Source organism: Notechis scutatus, chromosome 2 (genome assembly GCF_049901735.1).
Source record: "Notechis scutatus isolate UNSWTSFEM ecotype Mainland chromosome 2, rNotScu1.2, whole genome shotgun sequence".
Taxonomy (NCBI): Eukaryota; Metazoa; Chordata; class Lepidosauria; order Squamata; family Elapidae; genus Notechis; species Notechis scutatus.
The window spans coordinates 162,185,953-162,204,874 of NC_142010.1; the positions used below are offsets into that span (position 1 = coordinate 162,185,953).

Here is an 18,922-nt window from a genome sequence, read left to right on the forward strand (position 1 = left end):
CAAGGACAAAAGAACAGAGAGAAATAAGAGCAAGTAGAACAACAAGACCTATCTACAGGGAAAGCTATGGAAGAAGAAATAAAACTGCTGTCAATCAATATAAATGGATTGAACTCTCCCATGAAAAGGAAAATGGCTTTTAATAAATTAGGAAAATTAAAGCTAGATTTAATTTGTCTTCAAGAGGTCCATATTAAAAAGCAACATAATAAATTATTGGAATATCCTAAAATTGGGAAATTATATTCCTCATTAGCACAGCAAAAGAAAAGCGGTGTGGTCTTATATATTAAAGATACAATAAATGCTAGACAAATTTTTGCAGATGAAGATGGAGAATTTTGAGGGTGGAGATAACAATGAACTATAAACAGATACTTTTGATAGCAATATATGCACCAAATAACAAACAAGATTTTTATGAAAAACTTCACAAGAAAATTATAGAATTAGACTATAAAAATATTTCTGTGTGTGGTAGGATATTTCAACACAATTGTAGATGTAGAACTTGATTATAAAAGTAGTAAAATAGCCAAAAGGGCCAGAAAAACACTTCCAAAGACCTTTTTCAAAATGGCAGAAGAAATGGGCATTCAAGATGTATGGAGATATATATACGCTAAGAAAAGCCAATATTCATTTTATTCAAATAGACATATGTCTTGGTCGAGAATATATATGATATGGACATCAACAGAGTTAAAATCTAACGTGCAAGAAATAGAAATAGAAACAGAAACAAGCATTTGGCAGACCACAATCCAGTAAAAGTTAAATTGAAATGACAAAAGAGAAAATCAATATGGATATGGCATCAATCAATATTAAAGGATAAGGAATTTATACAAACTATAGAAAAAGAATTGAATTTTAAAAAAAAGAGAGAATAGGAAAGAAGAGACTTCATTGCAAAATGTATGGGATATTGCCAAGACGTATATCCGGGGATTAGCTATAATTTATACGGGAAACAAAAATAAGAAAAAGAAACAAAATCAAAAGACACTAAAAGAAGAACACTTAGAACTAGATATAGAATTACAGAAAGAACCACATGAAAGAATTTAAAGAACCAAATGGAATTAATAAAACATAAACTGAATCTACCTGATAAAGAAGAATTGGCCCCAAAAATTAAAAGTGTTAAACAGAATTTCTTTGAAAATGCGAATAAACCAGGAAGATGGTTGGTGTATTAAACTGAAAAAAAGAGAAAGAGAAGAAATTGATACACTGATTGGCAGATGGGAAAGGAGTTCTCCATTACCAAAACGATGACAAAAAAATAACAATTCAAGATTATTATGAAAAGCTGTACGACCAGGGGAAAATCCCAGAAGAGAGAACAAAACAATATTTGGAAAAAGCTGAACTACCTAAAGTACTTGAAACAGTGAAAGTCATGTTAAATAAACAAATATCAACTATGGAATTAACAGAAGCGATTAAGAAGCAAAAGAATAATAAAACATCAGGACCAGATGGGCTACCAGCAGAATATTTATAAATATTTATATAAAGTATCTTATAAATATTTATGATACTTTAGGCCCACCAAAATTGGAAGTCTGTAACGAAGTATTGTTAGAAGCGAAGGTACCAAATTCGTGGATGGAAGCAAATATTACCATAATTCCAAAAGAAGATTCAGATTTAATGCAGACAAAAAAACTATAGATCTATATCTTTATTGAATGCTGATAATAAAATATACGCTTCAATAATAGCAGAGAGACTAAAAAGGGTTTTGAATGAATTTATACATTCAGATCAGAATGGATTTTTATCTAAGATTAAAAATAATATGAGAATGATCTTAACACATTGGAGTACTATATGAAGCACATCCTGGAAAACAAATAGCATTTGGTAATGTAAATTGGCAATTTATGTTATTACAACTAAAATTTATGAACTTTGGTAAGAGATTCGTCAACATGATTAAAGCAATATATCATAAGCAAACAGCAAAGGTAATGGTAAATGGAGATATGACAGAGAACTTTAATATAAAAAGACACAAGACTAAGATATCCACTATCCCCTCTACTATTTCTATTGACACTGGAAATATTAAATAGAAATATTAGATAAGACAAAGAAATCAAAGGTATGGAAATAAAAATGGAAAAATATAAGCTACAGGCGTTCGCAAATGATTTGGTTTTCATCCTGGAAGATCCACAAGAAACTCAAATTAATAAAAAAATATAGTAAAAGGGCATTAGTAGTTACCTGACACGCCCGTTCTCTTTGAGCTGTGAAGAGCATCCAGTAGTGGGAGGTGCTTCAGTCTCTGCATGCCTAGGCTGGGCTTAATTTGTGGAACGCTCCTCCTCCTCCATGGGACTCCTCCCCAGCGTTCCCCAGTTTTGGCAAAGACAAGAGAAATAACCACCCTCAACCTCAATGCCCTAACAATTTGTTGGCCGAAACAGGACCCCACCAGATGGGAAAAAGGGTGGGGCTGGATGCTCTTCACAGCTCAAAGAGAACGGGCGTGTCAGGTAAGTACCAACGGCCTTTCTCCCATGAGCTGTTCAGAGCATCCAGTAGTGGGACATACCAAAACTTGGCCTGTCCTACAGGAGGGACTCCGTCTGGCCTGGAATCTCCTCCTGGTCCCTGTGGACCCGTTGCAGAACTCTTCTGCCAAAGGAGGCCTCAGCGGATGCAAACACATCTATTTTATAATGCCTAATGAATGGTGATGGAGAGGCCCAGGTTGCGGCTCGACAAATTTCAGTTATTGTTGCCTGTGTGGCCCACGCTGCCGATGTTGCGGCGCTCCTTGTTGAATGAGCTGTTATGCCCCTGGGCACCTGCAGGGATAGAGTCTGATACGTTTTCGCTATCGCGGCCCATAGCCAACGGCCTATTGTAGAAGATGAGGCCTTGCATCCCTGAGTGTTGGGCTGAAACGACACAAGGCTTCCGTTTTTCTGAAAGTTGCTGTGCGGTTAACATATATTCGCAATGCTCACCTCACATCAAGCCTATGCCATTGTAGTTCCAACCCTTGGGATGGTCTGGGACAAAAATTAGGAAGTATCAGCTCTTGTGCCCTATGAAAAACCGAGTTAATTTTGGGAATAAACGTAGGATCAGGACGAAGGACCAAATGGAAAACACAAAGATCTTGTCTGATAGACAAAGCTGCAAGTTCCGAAATACGACGAGCAGAAGTGATCGCTACAAGGAAAACTACTTTATACGTCAGAAATTGGAGACTTGACGATTTCAAGGGTTCAAAAGGGCCCTTAGTGAGTGCGACGAGGACCTTGTTAAGGTCCCAGGTGGGATAACGGTGTACTGCTGGAGGGTGTAAATTTGTGGGTCCTCAAAGGAAACTCTGTATGCGTGGATGATGGGAAAGAGATAGAAGACCTTCACAAGTGAGAATTGACGCCAAGGCCGCCACCTGTCTTTTCAACGTATTAGGTGATAATCCCTTGTCAAGTCCCTCTTGCAAGAACTCTAGGATTTGAGCCACAGATGGAGAGATGGGATCAATTCGAGACTTGGTACACCATTTGCAGAAACTGGACCATGTGGCATTGTAAATGCGAGTTGTTGAGGGGCGTCTGGCAGCTTGGATGGTGGCTATAACTCTGTTGGAAAACTTTTTGCTCTTCAGACGACTCCGCTCAACCTCCAGACGGTCAGGTGCAACCATTGAGGGTCCGGATGTTGAAGAGAAAGAGAAGAAATTGATACCTGATTGGCAGATGGGAGAGTTCTCCATACCTGGGTTAGCAAGACCCTGTCTGGCGGAATTCTCCATGGTGTTGATATGGATAGACTGCGGAGGTCTGCAAACCACGGCCGTCTGGGCCAGTAAGGAGCTACTAGAAGTAGCTCCGCCCTCTCGTCTAGCAGTTTCTGGATGACCTTGGGAAGCAGTGGAAGTGGTGGGAATGCATACATAAGTCCCGAGGGCCAATGACAGTGGAGTGAATTGAAGTTCTCCGCTCCTTGCGAGGGGTACCTGGAAAAAAATCTCAGGAGCTAGGCGTTGAGGGGGGAAGCAAACAGGTCCACCACCGGCAGTTCAAATGTCCTGACCGCCTCTTGAAACAGGGTCGGATGGAGGTGCCACTCCGACTGATCAATCGTGGCCTTGCTTAGCCAGTCTGCCTGTGTATTCGACAGGCCCGAAATGTGCTCTGCTCGGATGGAAAGTAGGTTGCTCTCCGCCCAACGACACAAGCACTCCGCTTCCCGCATGACATGTTTCAACTGTGTGCCCCTCTGTTTGTTTATGTGAGCTTTGGCTGTTACGTTGTCGGTCAATATTAGTATGTGCTGATTGTGTACCTGTGGAAGGAAGCTGCGGAGAGCCAGGTGTACTGCTCAAAGCTCCAGCCAGTTTATGCTGCACGACTGTTCTATGGCGGACCAGCGGCCTTGGGTTGTGAGCGACTGAACGTGCGCTCCCCATCCAAACAGGCTGGCATTGGTGGTGATGGTAAGTCTGTGTGGCTCTTTGAAGAGGCAGCCTCTGTGGATGACTGGTCTGGTCCACCAGAGGAGAGATATGAGGACCTTTGATGGTACCTTGACCTTGTATTTGGCGTTGCTTCGGCCGGAGCGCTGGTACGGGAGCAGGAACCACTGGAGGGATCTAGTGTGGAGCTGGGCCCAAGGGATGATAGATATACATGAGATCATCTTGCCTAACAATTTTGATAGTTCCGCTAGGGACACCCTCTTAAGACCCCTGATCTCCTTAACTAATTGCTGAATGCTATTTAGTCTATCTGGTGACAGGTAAACTTTGCCTTCCACCGTAGATGGGTTAACCCCCAGATGGGTTAACCGAGTCGATGGTGTTAAATGACTCTTTTTCCAATTTATTGAGAACCCGTGTTGTTGTAGGGATTGTAATGTGTTCTGAGTATCTCTGACTGCTTGAGGATCGGAAGATGACAAAATCAAGATGTCATCAAGATAACACTGGAGTCGTATGGGGATATCACGGAGATGAGCAGCTAGCGCTGCGAGAACCTCCGTGAAGGTCCTGGGGGCAGCTAGTCCGAAAGGAAGGGCCACATATTCGAAATGGTGGTTATTATAACAGAATCTCAGAAATTTATAGTGGAAAGGCCGAATAGCAATATGTAGGTATGCCTCTGTCAGATCTATGGACGTAAGGACGTCATCCTTTCTGATGCAAAGTAAGATAGATTGTAGGGTGTGCACTTTAAACTTGCAATATACTAAAAAATGGTTGAGACGTTTCAGATCCAATATTGCTCTCCACCCCGCCCCCGAACTTTTGGGAACAACAAAAAGATGTGAATAGAAACCTCGCCCTCGTTGGTTGGTGGCTACTGGCTGGATGGCTCGTATGTCCAGTAAGTGTTGGATAGCTATTTCCATGAGATTACATTTAACCGGATCTCTGGAGAGAGGGCATGACATGAAAAAATCTGGGGGAGTGGATTGAAACTCCAGCGCAAGGCCAAATCTAATCGTGTCTCTGACGCAGGAATCAGAGGTTGAGGAGTCCCACTGGTCCGCGAATAATTTAAAGCGTCCGCCAATGGGGGTCAGGTCCTGGGAGTTATCTTGGATGCCGAAATGACCTGTTTCCTGCTCCCCGAAAGGATCTCTTGGATTGACCACCCCTTCTGCTCCTATCCCCGAAGTCGGACCTGTCTGGCTGCTGCCCTGGTCTGAATGATGGGGGTCTCTGGTATCTGGGTGAAAAGGATCCCTGGTAAAAGGGCCGAAAGGATCCCCTCCGAAAGGACTGAGGGTTTCTAGAATCTGACTTCCGAAAAAGGGAAGGAAGAATTTTCTTTTTGTTTTGGGTTTCAATTAGTAGCGGATCAAGGGAAGGGTCAGTCTGTCTCCCACAATTGGAGATGAAGCCAGCTTGCATTTGTGCTTAAAGTCCGCTTGCCAATGTTTTAACCATAGTAAGCGTCGCGCTGTGACATGTGAAGTAATGGCCTTGGCTGAAAACTTGACTGCATGATAAGTTGCGTCAGCTGAGAATTCAGTGGCTGCTATAAGTTTAGCAATATCTTGGTGCGCTCTAAGGTTGGAATTAGGGACATGTTCCCGTAAGAGGCGGAGCCATCTGAGAGAAGAACGGGTGAAGAAAGAAGCGGCCGTGGCTGCTCTGATGGCCCACACGTCAGACTGATGGGCTCTGCGTAGGGCTAGCTCGGCCCGTTTTTCCTCCGGCTTTAATGCCTCCAGCGCATCACTGGGAATGGAGGAGGACGCTAATCCCACTATAGGTTCATCTACCTCGGGAGTATTCAATAATTTTGAGAAATGAGGGGCCAAATTGAAATATGTCATATCCAGTGGGGGCTGGGTACACCGCTGCAGAGGCCCACTGTTTCTGTACCAGGTCCGAAAACATGAGAGGAACTGGGATCACCTCTGCTTCGACTACTGGTTGGTTGAAAATTAGATCTTCTGGTCCCTCTTCCGAAGGAGTTGGAGTGGTAGAAGGGGTTGACTTGTTTAGGCGTGCAATATTTTTTCCCTTAAACAAGAGAGATCTGAAAATTTGTGGGCGGAATAAGCCTGTAAAGACAGGTTGGTCAGGAACAAGCCCTCATCCTCAGACATTCCCCTTTCTAAGGGGTCCCGGGGTTTTTGCATTTGCAAGGTGCAAAGCGGCGGAGGCGGATCGCAGGTGCTGGAAAGGGCTTGACTGTATTGGGGGGGAGAGAGAGAGAGAGAGAGAGATCATAAGAACGGCTCTTGCTTTTTTCTTGCAAGGGAGAGAGTGACTCCTGCCTCCCACTGTCATCAACATCTTCTTCTTTTGGGTTAGTGAATCAATTAATTTGGGAAATGATCTCACTATCATGAAAGTCAGTGTTCTCTGCCCGTGGGGCGTTTGGAAGAAAACACCCCGCGGCATATCCACGCGCGTGTAAGGGGAATCAGAAATCCCCGCGTTCAACGCCTAGCACGGCAGAAGAGAAAACGCAGCTGTGAGCAAATACTGGGAAAACCTGATTGATCAGAAGGAAGGAGGCAAAAGAGGGAGGGGTGGTGGTGGACGGAGGTCCCACTGGTATTTGTGAAACACTTGGTCGGCAGCGCTTAAAGTCAACGTCTTCGCTCCCACCCACCCAAAGCCACGAAGTCCCCCAATTGCGCAGCCCGGAATCGCCCTCCCCTCAGGGGGCAGCAACGACACCCGGTGTTTCCCAAGACAAGAAGCTCCGCCGTGCAATGAAAGCGCCCTGGCTCTAGGCTTGCGGGCTCAGAAAACAACGCGAGCCGAGGTCACTTCGGCTCCGCTCAGCTTCGTTTCCTCAGCCCCAGCTGCTTTCAGTCCGCTCGGGAGGAGGGGGAGGAGGTGGTGGTGGTGGCTCGCGTTGTTTTCTGAGCTCTAGACTCAGAAAACAACGTGAGCCGAGGTCGCTTCGGCTCCACTCAGCTTCGTTTCCTCAGCCCAAGCTGCTTTCAGTCCGCTCGGGAGGAGGAGGTGGTGGTGATGGCGGCTTGCGTTGTTTTCTGAGCCCGTGAGCCTAGAGCCTAGAGCTCAGAAAACAACGCGAGCCGCCGCCACCACCTCCTCCCCCTCCTCAGTTCAGCAAGAACTGAGTAGTCAAGAGATTTACATAGCCTGGTGACCACAAATGCAGATACAATCTCAATATGAGAAGGATGCTAAAATGTATGGTTTTTATAAAGAATTAACAGAATTAGATCAAATACTAACAGGGACAGATAAAAAGCTAATAAAAGAAATATATAGCTATTTACTAAGTATCAAGATGGAAGATGAGTGAGTAAAGGAGACAATGATAGTATGGGCTAAAATGGCAGAAACTGTGGAATAGAAATTATAAATTAATGATGTCAACTGCATATAATGAAAATCTTTATAAAATGTTTCATTGATGGCATTTCCCACCCTCAAGGTAGGCAAAGATGTTTAAGAATATGTCTGCTAAATGTTGGAAATGCCATCAGATACCTGGTTCATATTATCATATGTGGTAGACATGTCCAAAAACAAAAAAATATTGGATAAAATACATACATAGTTGGAAAAATACTAAAGCAACATATTGATTTAAAACTAGAAATATTTTTGTTGGGCATGTAACCGGATAAGTATGACAAGGAGAATACATATGTGATTTTACATGTAATTTACTGCAGCCAGAATTATATTTGCACAACAATGGAAAAGTGAAGAGATGAAAATGTGATTAAAAATATTAGAATGTGCAGAGATTGATAGATTAACACTTACAATTAAGGAAAAGGAAGAAACTGAATATGTTTTGACTTGAACTTATTTTATCAATGGTTAGGTGACAAAAACAGAAGTTAGAAACATGGAAATAGAAGAAAAAGATCAATGAAAAAAGAGAGGCTTGTTAAAATGGATAAGCAAGTATCAGTATTATTATTATGATCATTATGATAAAATGAATATCAATGTAATGAACATTGTTGTAAACACTTTGATGACTATTTCCTAAAACTATTTGTACCCAGACAACACACTGTTTAACTTAAAATGGAACTTTTATATGTTATAAAATAAAAAACTTTATGCAAAAAAAAAGAATGCGGCAATGGAAAAAGCTCAAACATATGTCTGTTTCTAAAACTACCTGAGAAGTTTCAATTGGACAGTGACTGGTTACAGAGGAGTTGAAGAGGGAAAAAGGAAGGTTAATTACAATGTTATTACACCTAGCCAACAGATTCTCTGTGCTCTATTCTGTAACCGCTTTATAATCAGTTCAGGATATTCTTGGAAAAAGAACTGAACCAGGAGTCTTTCTTTGCTAATTAGTTTAAATGGGATGTATGACACAATGAATCTGTAAACATTGAACCAAAGGGCATGAAGTTCTTAACAGAAAAAAAGTTATCTCACACATTGTCTGCTTCTTTGTAAAACCTTAAGGGGGAGGACGACTTGTATCAAGTTTCTGTATGAGTCAGATGAAAGTTCTTCTCAAAGAACTTCCAAGATTTTTATAAATGTGTTCAAAATCATAAAGTGGTATTTGAGGTGAAGCCTTGCCTGAAGAATTCCAGCCAACTTTTGATTAATGACAAAAGGACAAATACTAGTGAATTTAGTTATTCTGTGCGAGGGAAAGGTGCTATTTATTGAACATGGGCCAAGAATGAGGAAACTGTCTGCTAATCAAACAATTATATCTAGGATTAGAACCACCATGGTTAATATTCATGCCAACACAGCTTTGAATACATGTTAGCACAATGTCTGTGGTTAGCACTGTTGCATATGTATGGCCTCCACTGCATGATATCACAGGTTAATTATTTCAACTACTGACAAACCTCCAAAGTGTTATGGGAATAATCCAACTTACCACAACAGGCTGTCTGAAATATTCATCTACTGCTGCACCTCGGAGTGCTGACAAATCTACCCCATGAAAAGATGGCTGATACCTACAATATAAGATACCACCAACTGATAAGATGAAAAATATAAAACAAAATATTAAATATTAAAGAAATCCAAGAGGAAACTGATGCAAGATTTGAAAAGAAACACATCGCACATACATTGGCTTCATCTGAAAAAAAAAAAAAACATTCTGGAAAGATAGCTATGGCAGTGCAGAACACCCAGAAAAACCTGCCTGCTACTTAACTAAAGTAGGCAGAACAGGCAGCACCAAGTTCAAATGAAACCAGAGATTGTTCATGTTGTTCAACACTACAGCAACAAATTCCATAGCTCCTCTTCATACATGTCAAATCTTATATATTTGGGGTGACCCAAGTGGGGAAGGCTGAAGTGGTTTTTGTGGGATAAAGAGAAAAGACGCACCAAAAGTTAGCTTTTGTGAACTGTTCCATGTATAGCTGTTCATCTGTAAATGGGGCTAGATGGACATCGCCAATAGTTGGAAACATATTTCCTGAAATGGAGCAGAAGACAACATATATTTATAGTTTTATTTAATTTTTTGAATAGAAACATTTTATCTTGTTTTTCAATTTCAATAAAATCTCCGAAGTTTAATCAAATATGTTTTAAAAACCAAACAAAACAGGAGGTCAATTATTAAGACTGATAAGATATCAAAACAGAATAAAAGCAAGTTAACAAATCAAATTAAAATTCTATCCCACCTCATTTTTGTTTTGTTTTTGTTTAACATACTGGCTGACAAATTCGAAGGAACTCAAAAATTTGCATACAATATGTATTCTTGACTTCACCTAATAAAGCTATCTTGTACTATTAATGGTACAAAATTACAAGTATGGAAAACATTTCAAGTTAAAGCATTAACATGAAATAGGCTATTCTACTTACTGAAAATGTTCAATTCAAGAGAATTCTATTCATGAAATGGCCCACCACCAAAATGTTTTGGTAAAATCTGAGTAGTCCATTTGAAAAGGTTTGAAACCCCTGGTATATTTTTGCTTAGAACCCCAAATTCTCTTTGCATCCTGACCAAAGCACTTGAAAGACAGCCACAGCACATCAATAGGAACAGCCTCACAGAAAGGGACTGATAGACAATCAAGTTTAATCAAATCAGTGCTTCAAAACTGAACCTGAAGCCCTGGCTATTTCAAATGGGAATGGTTATTTTTCATGAAGGATTGATGTTTCTTCCTATTACTCATCATTCTTTCTTTTGAAAAATTATATGTATAGAATAAGATATAAGCATATGGGCATAAGTAAAAGCACCATACAGAGGATCACCACTACCGATTTTTGTTAATCTTATTAATTAAAAAATTATGGTGCTAGACAATTATGGTGCTATACAATAATTGTAATAGCCAATTCCAGCAGTTGAGTGCTGATCAACTTGAAAGCAATCTAAGATCATTCAAATACTGTATAAGGGAATGTTCATTACATCTTTGGAGGGTACTGGTATTGGGAGAATACTGATAAATGGACCAAAATAGAATTTATGGATGAAGCTATTCTTAATATAAAAAAACTGCAAGAATCTAAAAAATCTTCATAAACCTAGCATATTTAAAATCATTCATTGAAAATACTGCTTATCTACAGGAGACCCATTTAATAGAACAGGTTAAATTTCTATTAATGAAGTAGAAACAGGTTAGAAGCAGGATGCAGCAGGTTCCAATAATTACTTTGATTAAAAACTAGCTTCTCCACCAAGTCTTGCCATGCTTTCTAAAGCGCCTGTAGGCCAGACAAGGAATACTGGATGGAAACTGAACAAGGAGAGATTTAACCTGGAAATAAGGAGAAACTTTCTGACAGTGAGAAAAATCAACCAATGGAACAGCTTGCCCTCGGGAGGTGTGGGAGCTTCATCACTTGAGATTTTCAAGAAGAGATTGGACTGTCATTTGTCCGAAATGATGTAGGGTCTCCCGCTTGGGTGGGGGGTTGGACTAGATGACCTATAAGGTCCCTTCCAACTCTGATTATTTGTTATCTGCCTCACTGTGGCCAGAGGTATTTGTATGTTTCTGGGAGGGATGTCAGGAGTGTATGCCAAATCTATATATTCTCATCAGGATCATCCAAAGCATTAAGGTCATCCTAGCTGCCTAGTGAAAGCAAGCAAATATCTACTTTGGGCAGAAACGATATAAGAAAATGCTGGAGGCATTTTAGTGACAACAGCAAAGGGATCCATTCATACTGCATGGAAGAAGGCAATGTTAAATCACTCCTGTACCTTTACTAAAAAAAAAACCACATGGACAGAAAATATAACATGATTGATGATATAGTGTTGGAGGATAGGCCTTTCAGGTTAGATGGCACTCAACATGCTACTGAGAAAGAGCTGAGGATCTTTTGGAGCATTTATGTTGTTTATAACATGGCCTTTGGGACATCTAGTTATTGATATTGCCATATAGAAAAAGAAGTCAGAAGCAGCAAAGATAAAGTGGGAACAAGAAGCAATAAAATGAAACACCAAATTGACATCTTAAAATAATCATCAAATCGAGATGGACTGGTAAGATTACAATTAATTACTCAGGACATGAAAAAGGAGGTAATTAGGAAAGTTATAGCAAGAACAATACAGGTAGTTTTCTCAACTTAAGACACAATTTTGGTCATAATTTGACCAGAGTGATGGTAAAGGGAATGTAGTGGTCATTACTCAGTTTGCTATGAGGTTGTTTTTTCTGGAAACTGGAAGTAAATGCCAGTTTTCAGCAGAAACGTCATAAATCATGGTCACATGACCATGGAGACCTACAAGCATAAATGTAGGCCAGTTGCTGACCACCCAAAATTCAGTTATGTGACCATGGGGTGGAAGGGTCATTGGAACTTCAAATCTGGGTTGTAAGACCCATTTGGGAGGGGTTTGCTGTAACTTTGAACAGTCACTAAGTGACCAGTTGTAAGTCAAGGACTACCTGTACTTGGCTACAATCCAATCAATAACCAAACAATATCAATTATACTTTGTATATGACATTCAAGTAACTCTATGCTCCAAGCACTTTTTCAAAAAAAAGAGGAGGATTAGTTTTATGATCAATTTAAAATTGAGAAAATTAAAGAAATTAATTATGATAAATTAATGATGCGGATAAAAAAGGAATTGGAAATATGGAGAAAATTCCAAATTTCAATAGTGGGAAGAATTGCTGCAGTTAAAATGACTGTACTACTGAAAATACTATATCTATTCCAAACTGTACTGGTAAAAATCAGATTTTTTGGGGGGGCGGGGTTAAATAAAATAACTAAATTTGTTTGGGCCAGGGAAAAAGCTAGAATTAAAATGAAACTGTTGCAGGATAAAAGAGAAAGGGGTGGCTTTGGACTTCCAGATTGGGAGATATATTATCAGGCGGCAGCTATGGTATGGATAAAAGATTGGATCAACCTAGAGAATAAAAAGATATTACTAATAAAAGGACACAACCTGCAAAGAAGGTGGCATAGTTTTCTATGGAAAGGGAAAAAACCAACACGCCTACTTTCAAAGGCATCAAATTAGGGATGCACTTATTCAAGTGTGGGATAAAATCAAGAAGGACCACTATACTAATATACCAAGTTGGCTGTGGACGATGGAGGCATTAATATACCAAATGCAATGGATCTGGCTAAAATGAGGAATTACAAGGATTTGCTTGATAAACAAGGAAAATTAAAAACAATACAGGAATTAAAACAGCAAAATATAGACACTGACTGGTGGCCTTACATGCAGGTACAAGCAAGGTACAAAAAAGATAAGGAAGAATATGGATTTTACATGAACCAACTACAATTCGATAAAATTATCCAAGGAACAGAGAAAAAGATGATATCTAAATTATATAACTTTCTTTTGAACTTTAAAATGGAAGAAGAGGTGGTTAAAGAAATGATGGTAGCCTGGGCGAAAAATGTGGGACATAATATACAATTGGAATATTGGGAAAGAATGGGGGGGGGGGGAATTATAGACTAACACTATCTACAGTGTGTAAAGAAAATATGTACAAAATGTTTCATAGGTGGCATCGACCCCCCACCAGATTGGTAAAGATGTTTGCAAACCAAAACCCAGAATGCTGGAAATGCAAGAATAAACAGGGTACATACTTTCAAATGTGGTGAACCTGCTCAGAAGCAAAAAAAAAATACTGGATTAAGATTCAAAAGTGGTTAGAAGAAATAACAAAGCAAAAAATTGAATTTTGACCAGAACTGTTCCTATTAGGCATAAGTAAGGGAGAATATAGCAAGACTGACAGATATATTATTTTACATATAACAACTGCTGCATTGCACTGGAAACAGGGAGATATACCACAAGAGGGAGCAGTGATAAGGAAAATTCTAGACTGCACAGAAATCAACAGGCTGACTTTAGACTTAAAGGATAGAATCGATATATTATTCAGTCTGGGACACCTGGTATATATGGTTTGAGAATAGAAAGAAAAGTAATATTGTAATTACTTAAAGAATATGAAGCTATATATACTGAATGTAGAATTAATAGAAAAAGTAATATGTAATAATTGCAATGTAATAGAAAATTAAGTATAAGAATATGGTTAAGAAATGTAAATGATGTCTTCAACATTGATGCAATTGTTTTTCTATGTTTTTAAATGGTTGGAAAACTGAATAAAGTTTATATTTTTAAAAAATAAAATAAAACTGAGAGAAAATGCAAGCAAGATGTGCTACTTCATGACTGGAATGCAAAACTTGGAAACATTCATGAGGAAAATGTATTTGGAGTATAAGACTTAGGAAAACAAAATAAAGCAGAACACCACCTTATCAATTTCTGCCATTCCAACGAATTAATCACACTAAAGTCTGTCTTCAAACAAACAATAGATAAAGATATAAACCAAGGGCATTTGCAGACACTTTGGTTTTAATTTTGGAAAAGCCTATGGAATAATTGAGGTATTAATGGAAGAGTTCAAGCAATTTTGTACATTAGCTGGATTTAATCTGTCCTCTGAAGACATTAACAAAATATGAAGATGGAAAATAAAAAAGAAATTATTGCACAAACTCATTTTCAGATTGAGAAAAAAGTAAAATATCTAGATTTTTTTTCTTCCATTCAATTGTGTCTGATTCTCAGAGACTCCCTGGACAAAACACTGCAGTTTTCTTGGCAAGGTTTTTCAGAAGCAGTCTGTCATTGCCTTCTTCCTAGGGCTGAAAAAAAAACTGGCTGGTCCAATAACAATCAAGAAGCTTTGTGCCTAAAATGGGTCTAGAAATCCTGGTCTCTTGTTTTCTAGCCTGTTACCTTAACTATTACCCTGAACTGGCTCTCTAAGTGAAAACCTTTAGATCTTCAGACGAATACTCTTCCAATGAGCTATTTTGGCTTGTGCTAGCTATAAATTCTCCATTCTAAGAGCTATTGCTACTTTATTCTATCATACCAGTGAACAAATGTATGACTGAAACTCACTGTTTAATAGTATATCAGATATGACTCACTATTTAAAAAAGTGTCAATACAAGCAGTCCTTGACTGGTTATTTAACAACTTGTTCAGTTACAACTTGTTCTTCAAACAATATCATACCACCTGTCCCCTCACAGTCACATGGCCAAGAATGGATTCAGACTTATAACTGCATTGTTTGTTTAATTATTTGCCTAATGACTGCCATAAAAACAATTGTAAGTGGATACCCCAACCTATGACTGTCATGAGTTATGACTGAAATTCTAGTCCCAATTGTTGTAAGTTAATAACTACTTGTAATAATACAGCAGGAAGGTAGTTAGTGAATGATCAGAATATAACCAGTGTTACTGTCATATATAATTCTGATTTGATAAATGCTATTGTTGGAGGAGCCTACATGTAACCAATTAGCAGCACATATCCAAATTCCTGACTTATGACCAGTCTTATCCCCTCTGGTCTAGACACCATCCAGAACAAAGCAAAGAAACCAGATCAGTTTCATTAATGATATTGACTTTCCAGAATTAAGAGAAACATATAAGAAGTGATTCCCATTTCCCACCAAAAGAGGTAACCAAAACAGTATATAATAGATTTATGGTTACTAACCTATGTGTCATGCCCCTGGTGGAGACTGACTTTGAGGGAGAGGAGGAACAGCTGACAGGGAGTGGAAGTGTGGCTCCAGAGGTTGTGGTGGAGACTGGGGAAGGGCAGAGGCTGGCTGAGCAGTCAGAGGAGGACCCAGGCCCATCCCCTATCCATCCTAGGGCATGCAGGGAGGAGAGGATAAGGGAGAGACATGGTCTCCTCGGGAGGAGAGGGTCTTGATACTCTTCATGAGCTGCAGGTGTGAGAACTGAATAAGAGTTTGGACCTGTGTACTGGCAAATGCTGGAACAAAGCGTGTTTTATTTTGGTCTGAAATTATCTTGGTTGGTGTCCTTCCAACAGACTGCGCCTTGTTATCTCCTTGATTTTGGTAAATACTTCTCCTGTTCCGTTGTGGAAATTTCATCATTGTAAGTTTGTTTGGTTTGTTATTTCACCTCTATCTGCTCATTAAGTTCGGACTGTATTGCTTTCTTTTGAAGACCATTTTTGAGTACGTTTTCTTATTTCACCTCTATCTGCTCATTAAGTTCGGACTGTATTGCTTTCTTTTGAAGACCATTTTTGAGTACATTTTCTCTCCGACTGAGTATTATTGAACAGTGGGGCCAAGTTGGAGGCATTAAAGGACATTTATTTACATTTTGGATTTTGTTACGTTTGTGTTACGTTCTAGGTCATCACACTATGTTAACTAATTGAACAATGCCTACTATCAGAATTCCTAATACCATCCTGAGCTAATAGGCCAAAAGGGAGCTCCTCTTTCTCCTCCCTTTATTTCATTATCATTGGGTGACCTTGGCCTAGTCACATTCTCCCAGCCCTAGGAAAAAGACAACAGCAAACCACTTCTGAAAAACATTGCCAAGAAAACTACAGGGACTTCTCCAGACAGTCTCCAAGAATCGAACACAACTGAACAGAAGAAAAAAAAGAAGTTACTTACCACTAGGTTTTAAATATTTCTTGGCATGCAGGTAACTCTCCAGCATTCGTTCATTGAAAAGCATGTAGCCCATTGGCTCAGAAATAATGATGTCCACCTGTTCTGGAAGCGAGATTTCCTCTACCTTCCCAGGAATGACCACAATTCGATCAGTAAGATTATTACTCTTCACTAAAACCTGGATAGAAAGAGGGAAAAATTAGAAAGCAGTCATTCCATAGATATTTACGAGAAATTGGTTTTGAAATAGCTAATAATTAGAAAGAAAGTGCTACTTTAGATACAGGAGCATACTAAGTTTGAATTCACTAGCTTTCTAGCTGAGCCTCTCATCAAAAAAAGGGAAGTGTACCCAGGCTTGGCGGAGGAGAGAGAAGGACAGTAGTATTGGGGTGGGGGGAAGTAGGTCAGGTTTCTTGGAAGTGGGAGCTGAAAAGGAGGAAGCCTATATGCCACTGGGCCCAGCTAGCTGAAGCCTTCCAGCACAAAGCACATTTTTGTGTGCCAGTGGGTTTAGCTGGCTGAGGCCTTCTGGGAGTGAGAAAGGAGGCCTGCATGCAGTTAGGCCTAGCCAGCCAAGGCCTTTCAATCCGTGGAAAATTTCCATGTGCCAGTGGGAGCCAGATCTTCCAAGACCTCTCACATCTTGACATACCCCTGGCATGGTAATTTAAGAACCACAACAGGAGAACTGGGATTGTGGTCACTGAATGAAGCAGCCAGTGTGGCTGTCTCACACTAACCTCTGCATGTTGAGCCATTGTGCTTGCTTCCACTGCATAAATTTTTCTGGCTCCTGCTTGGGCTGCAAAAAATGACAGGATGCCAGAACCACAGCCGACATCTAATACAATCTGGAGGAAAAATCAGATCAATAAAATCACAAAAACTAAATATCAGTAAAATCTTTTCTATAAAATGTAGTCTTACAATGTATTAAATATTTATTAAATACTAAATATGTAAGTTAAATTAAGCCATCCTTACTGACAGTTACAACATTTTGAAGAATGGATCTTATATCCAAATGCTCTGATTCCAATGCTCAGAGTTCTAAATTTGTTTATGGTATTAGTGTATTTATTAAACATATGCAGCTATTTGGATCCAAAGCAGAAAAACTGCTTTGAAGAACATACAACTTGAATGCTCGTACACGTTTTGAGAATTAATGTCCAATGAATCTGATGGGCACCAGATTAGGAGATCTGTACCAATTAAAAATATTTATAATTAGGGCATTAATAATTATGGAATAGTCATGTCTAGAAAACAGTGTAGTTGATGAACAAATGGAAGCTGACAATGCCTATTCTCTGGTTACTAGCACTACCAGTAATTCAATTTATAGCAATGGTTTATTAGAAATCCCAAATTATGTACCCTGCCTTTTGATTCTCACCTAGGATTAGCTGCAGGCCACCATCAAGATTTTCCTGTTCACAGTACCTTATTTGAGAGAAACTTGGGGGGGGGGGTGCCTCTCATACTATCCCTATGTTACTAAATCAGACCACATCCTTCTTTTTCAAACTTTCAAGGTTCCATCATTTCCAGTTAGACAAAGCAGCATATTCTGAGCTGAAGAATAATGTGACTTAGATATGATATTTGAATATATATTTACAATATGTAAATTCAGTCTTACCCTTTACCAATTATGCAATATTCAGAAGGAATCTTCATTGGTTACACTTAAGGCATTATTAAACTTTAGCCATACCTTATCTTTAAAATCACTGTGGTTTTGCAGGATTGCTCTCTGATATGTGCCTGTTCGGACATAATCCTGCATCATATTTTGCTGTTGGGATAAATATCCATAAAACTGAAAGAAGAAAGAAAAAGTCTCTGCTAAAACCAACGTGTTCACTCACACAAAGGAATGCTATAATTTTAGAAAATGCTCACTACCATATGATATGATAGATATGTAAGAAATCACTACAGAAATGCACATGATCAAAGATAAACCTCTCCAGAATGCATATGGGTCAATATAGGAGAGAAAAAAGGGACATTGCCATAGATATATATTACAGGCCACCCAACCAATAGGAAGAAATAGATGAACTCTTTTCCAGCCAGTTAACAAATGTATGTAGGAAGCATACCATAGTAGTAAGGGGAGACTTTAGGTATCCAGATATCAACTGGGAGACAAACTCTGCAGTGGGAGATCAAATATATTCCTAATCAACCTAACCGACAACTTTGTCATCCAAAAGGTAGAGTAGGGAACTAGAGGAAAATCTATATTGGACCTAATTCTTACTAATACAGAAGAAGTGATAGAGGGAGTGACCATGGAATTCAATATAATGCAAACACAAGCAACAGAAAATAATTCAACCAAGTGTCTTAAATTTTAAAAGAGCTAATATTAACAAACTCAGAGACAGCTAAGGAAAGATACCATAGATAAAAATCCTAAAGGAAAAACAACTCAAGAAGCATG

General features: G+C 39.3%; 1 protein-coding gene across 6 annotated transcripts in view; it reads right to left on the reverse strand.

Moving 5' to 3' along the window:
* CARM1 (coactivator associated arginine methyltransferase 1) overlaps window positions 1–18,922 on the reverse strand; it is an 82,306-nt gene that overhangs the window by 32,978 nt on the left and 30,406 nt on the right. For all 6 annotated transcript variants that reach the window (XM_087957140.1, XM_087957138.1, XM_026675492.2 and 3 more), the window contains 5 exons: window positions 18,188–18,292; window positions 17,208–17,318; window positions 16,465–16,642; window positions 9,812–9,902; window positions 9,345–9,426 (listed from right to left, as the gene is read on the reverse strand). In XM_087957140.1, coding sequence (XP_087813266.1) covers window positions 9,345–9,426; window positions 9,812–9,902; window positions 16,465–16,642; window positions 17,208–17,318; window positions 18,188–18,292 — 567 coding nt within the window. The remainder of the gene's footprint in view (window positions 1–9,344; window positions 9,427–9,811; window positions 9,903–16,464; window positions 16,643–17,207; window positions 17,319–18,187; window positions 18,293–18,922) is intronic.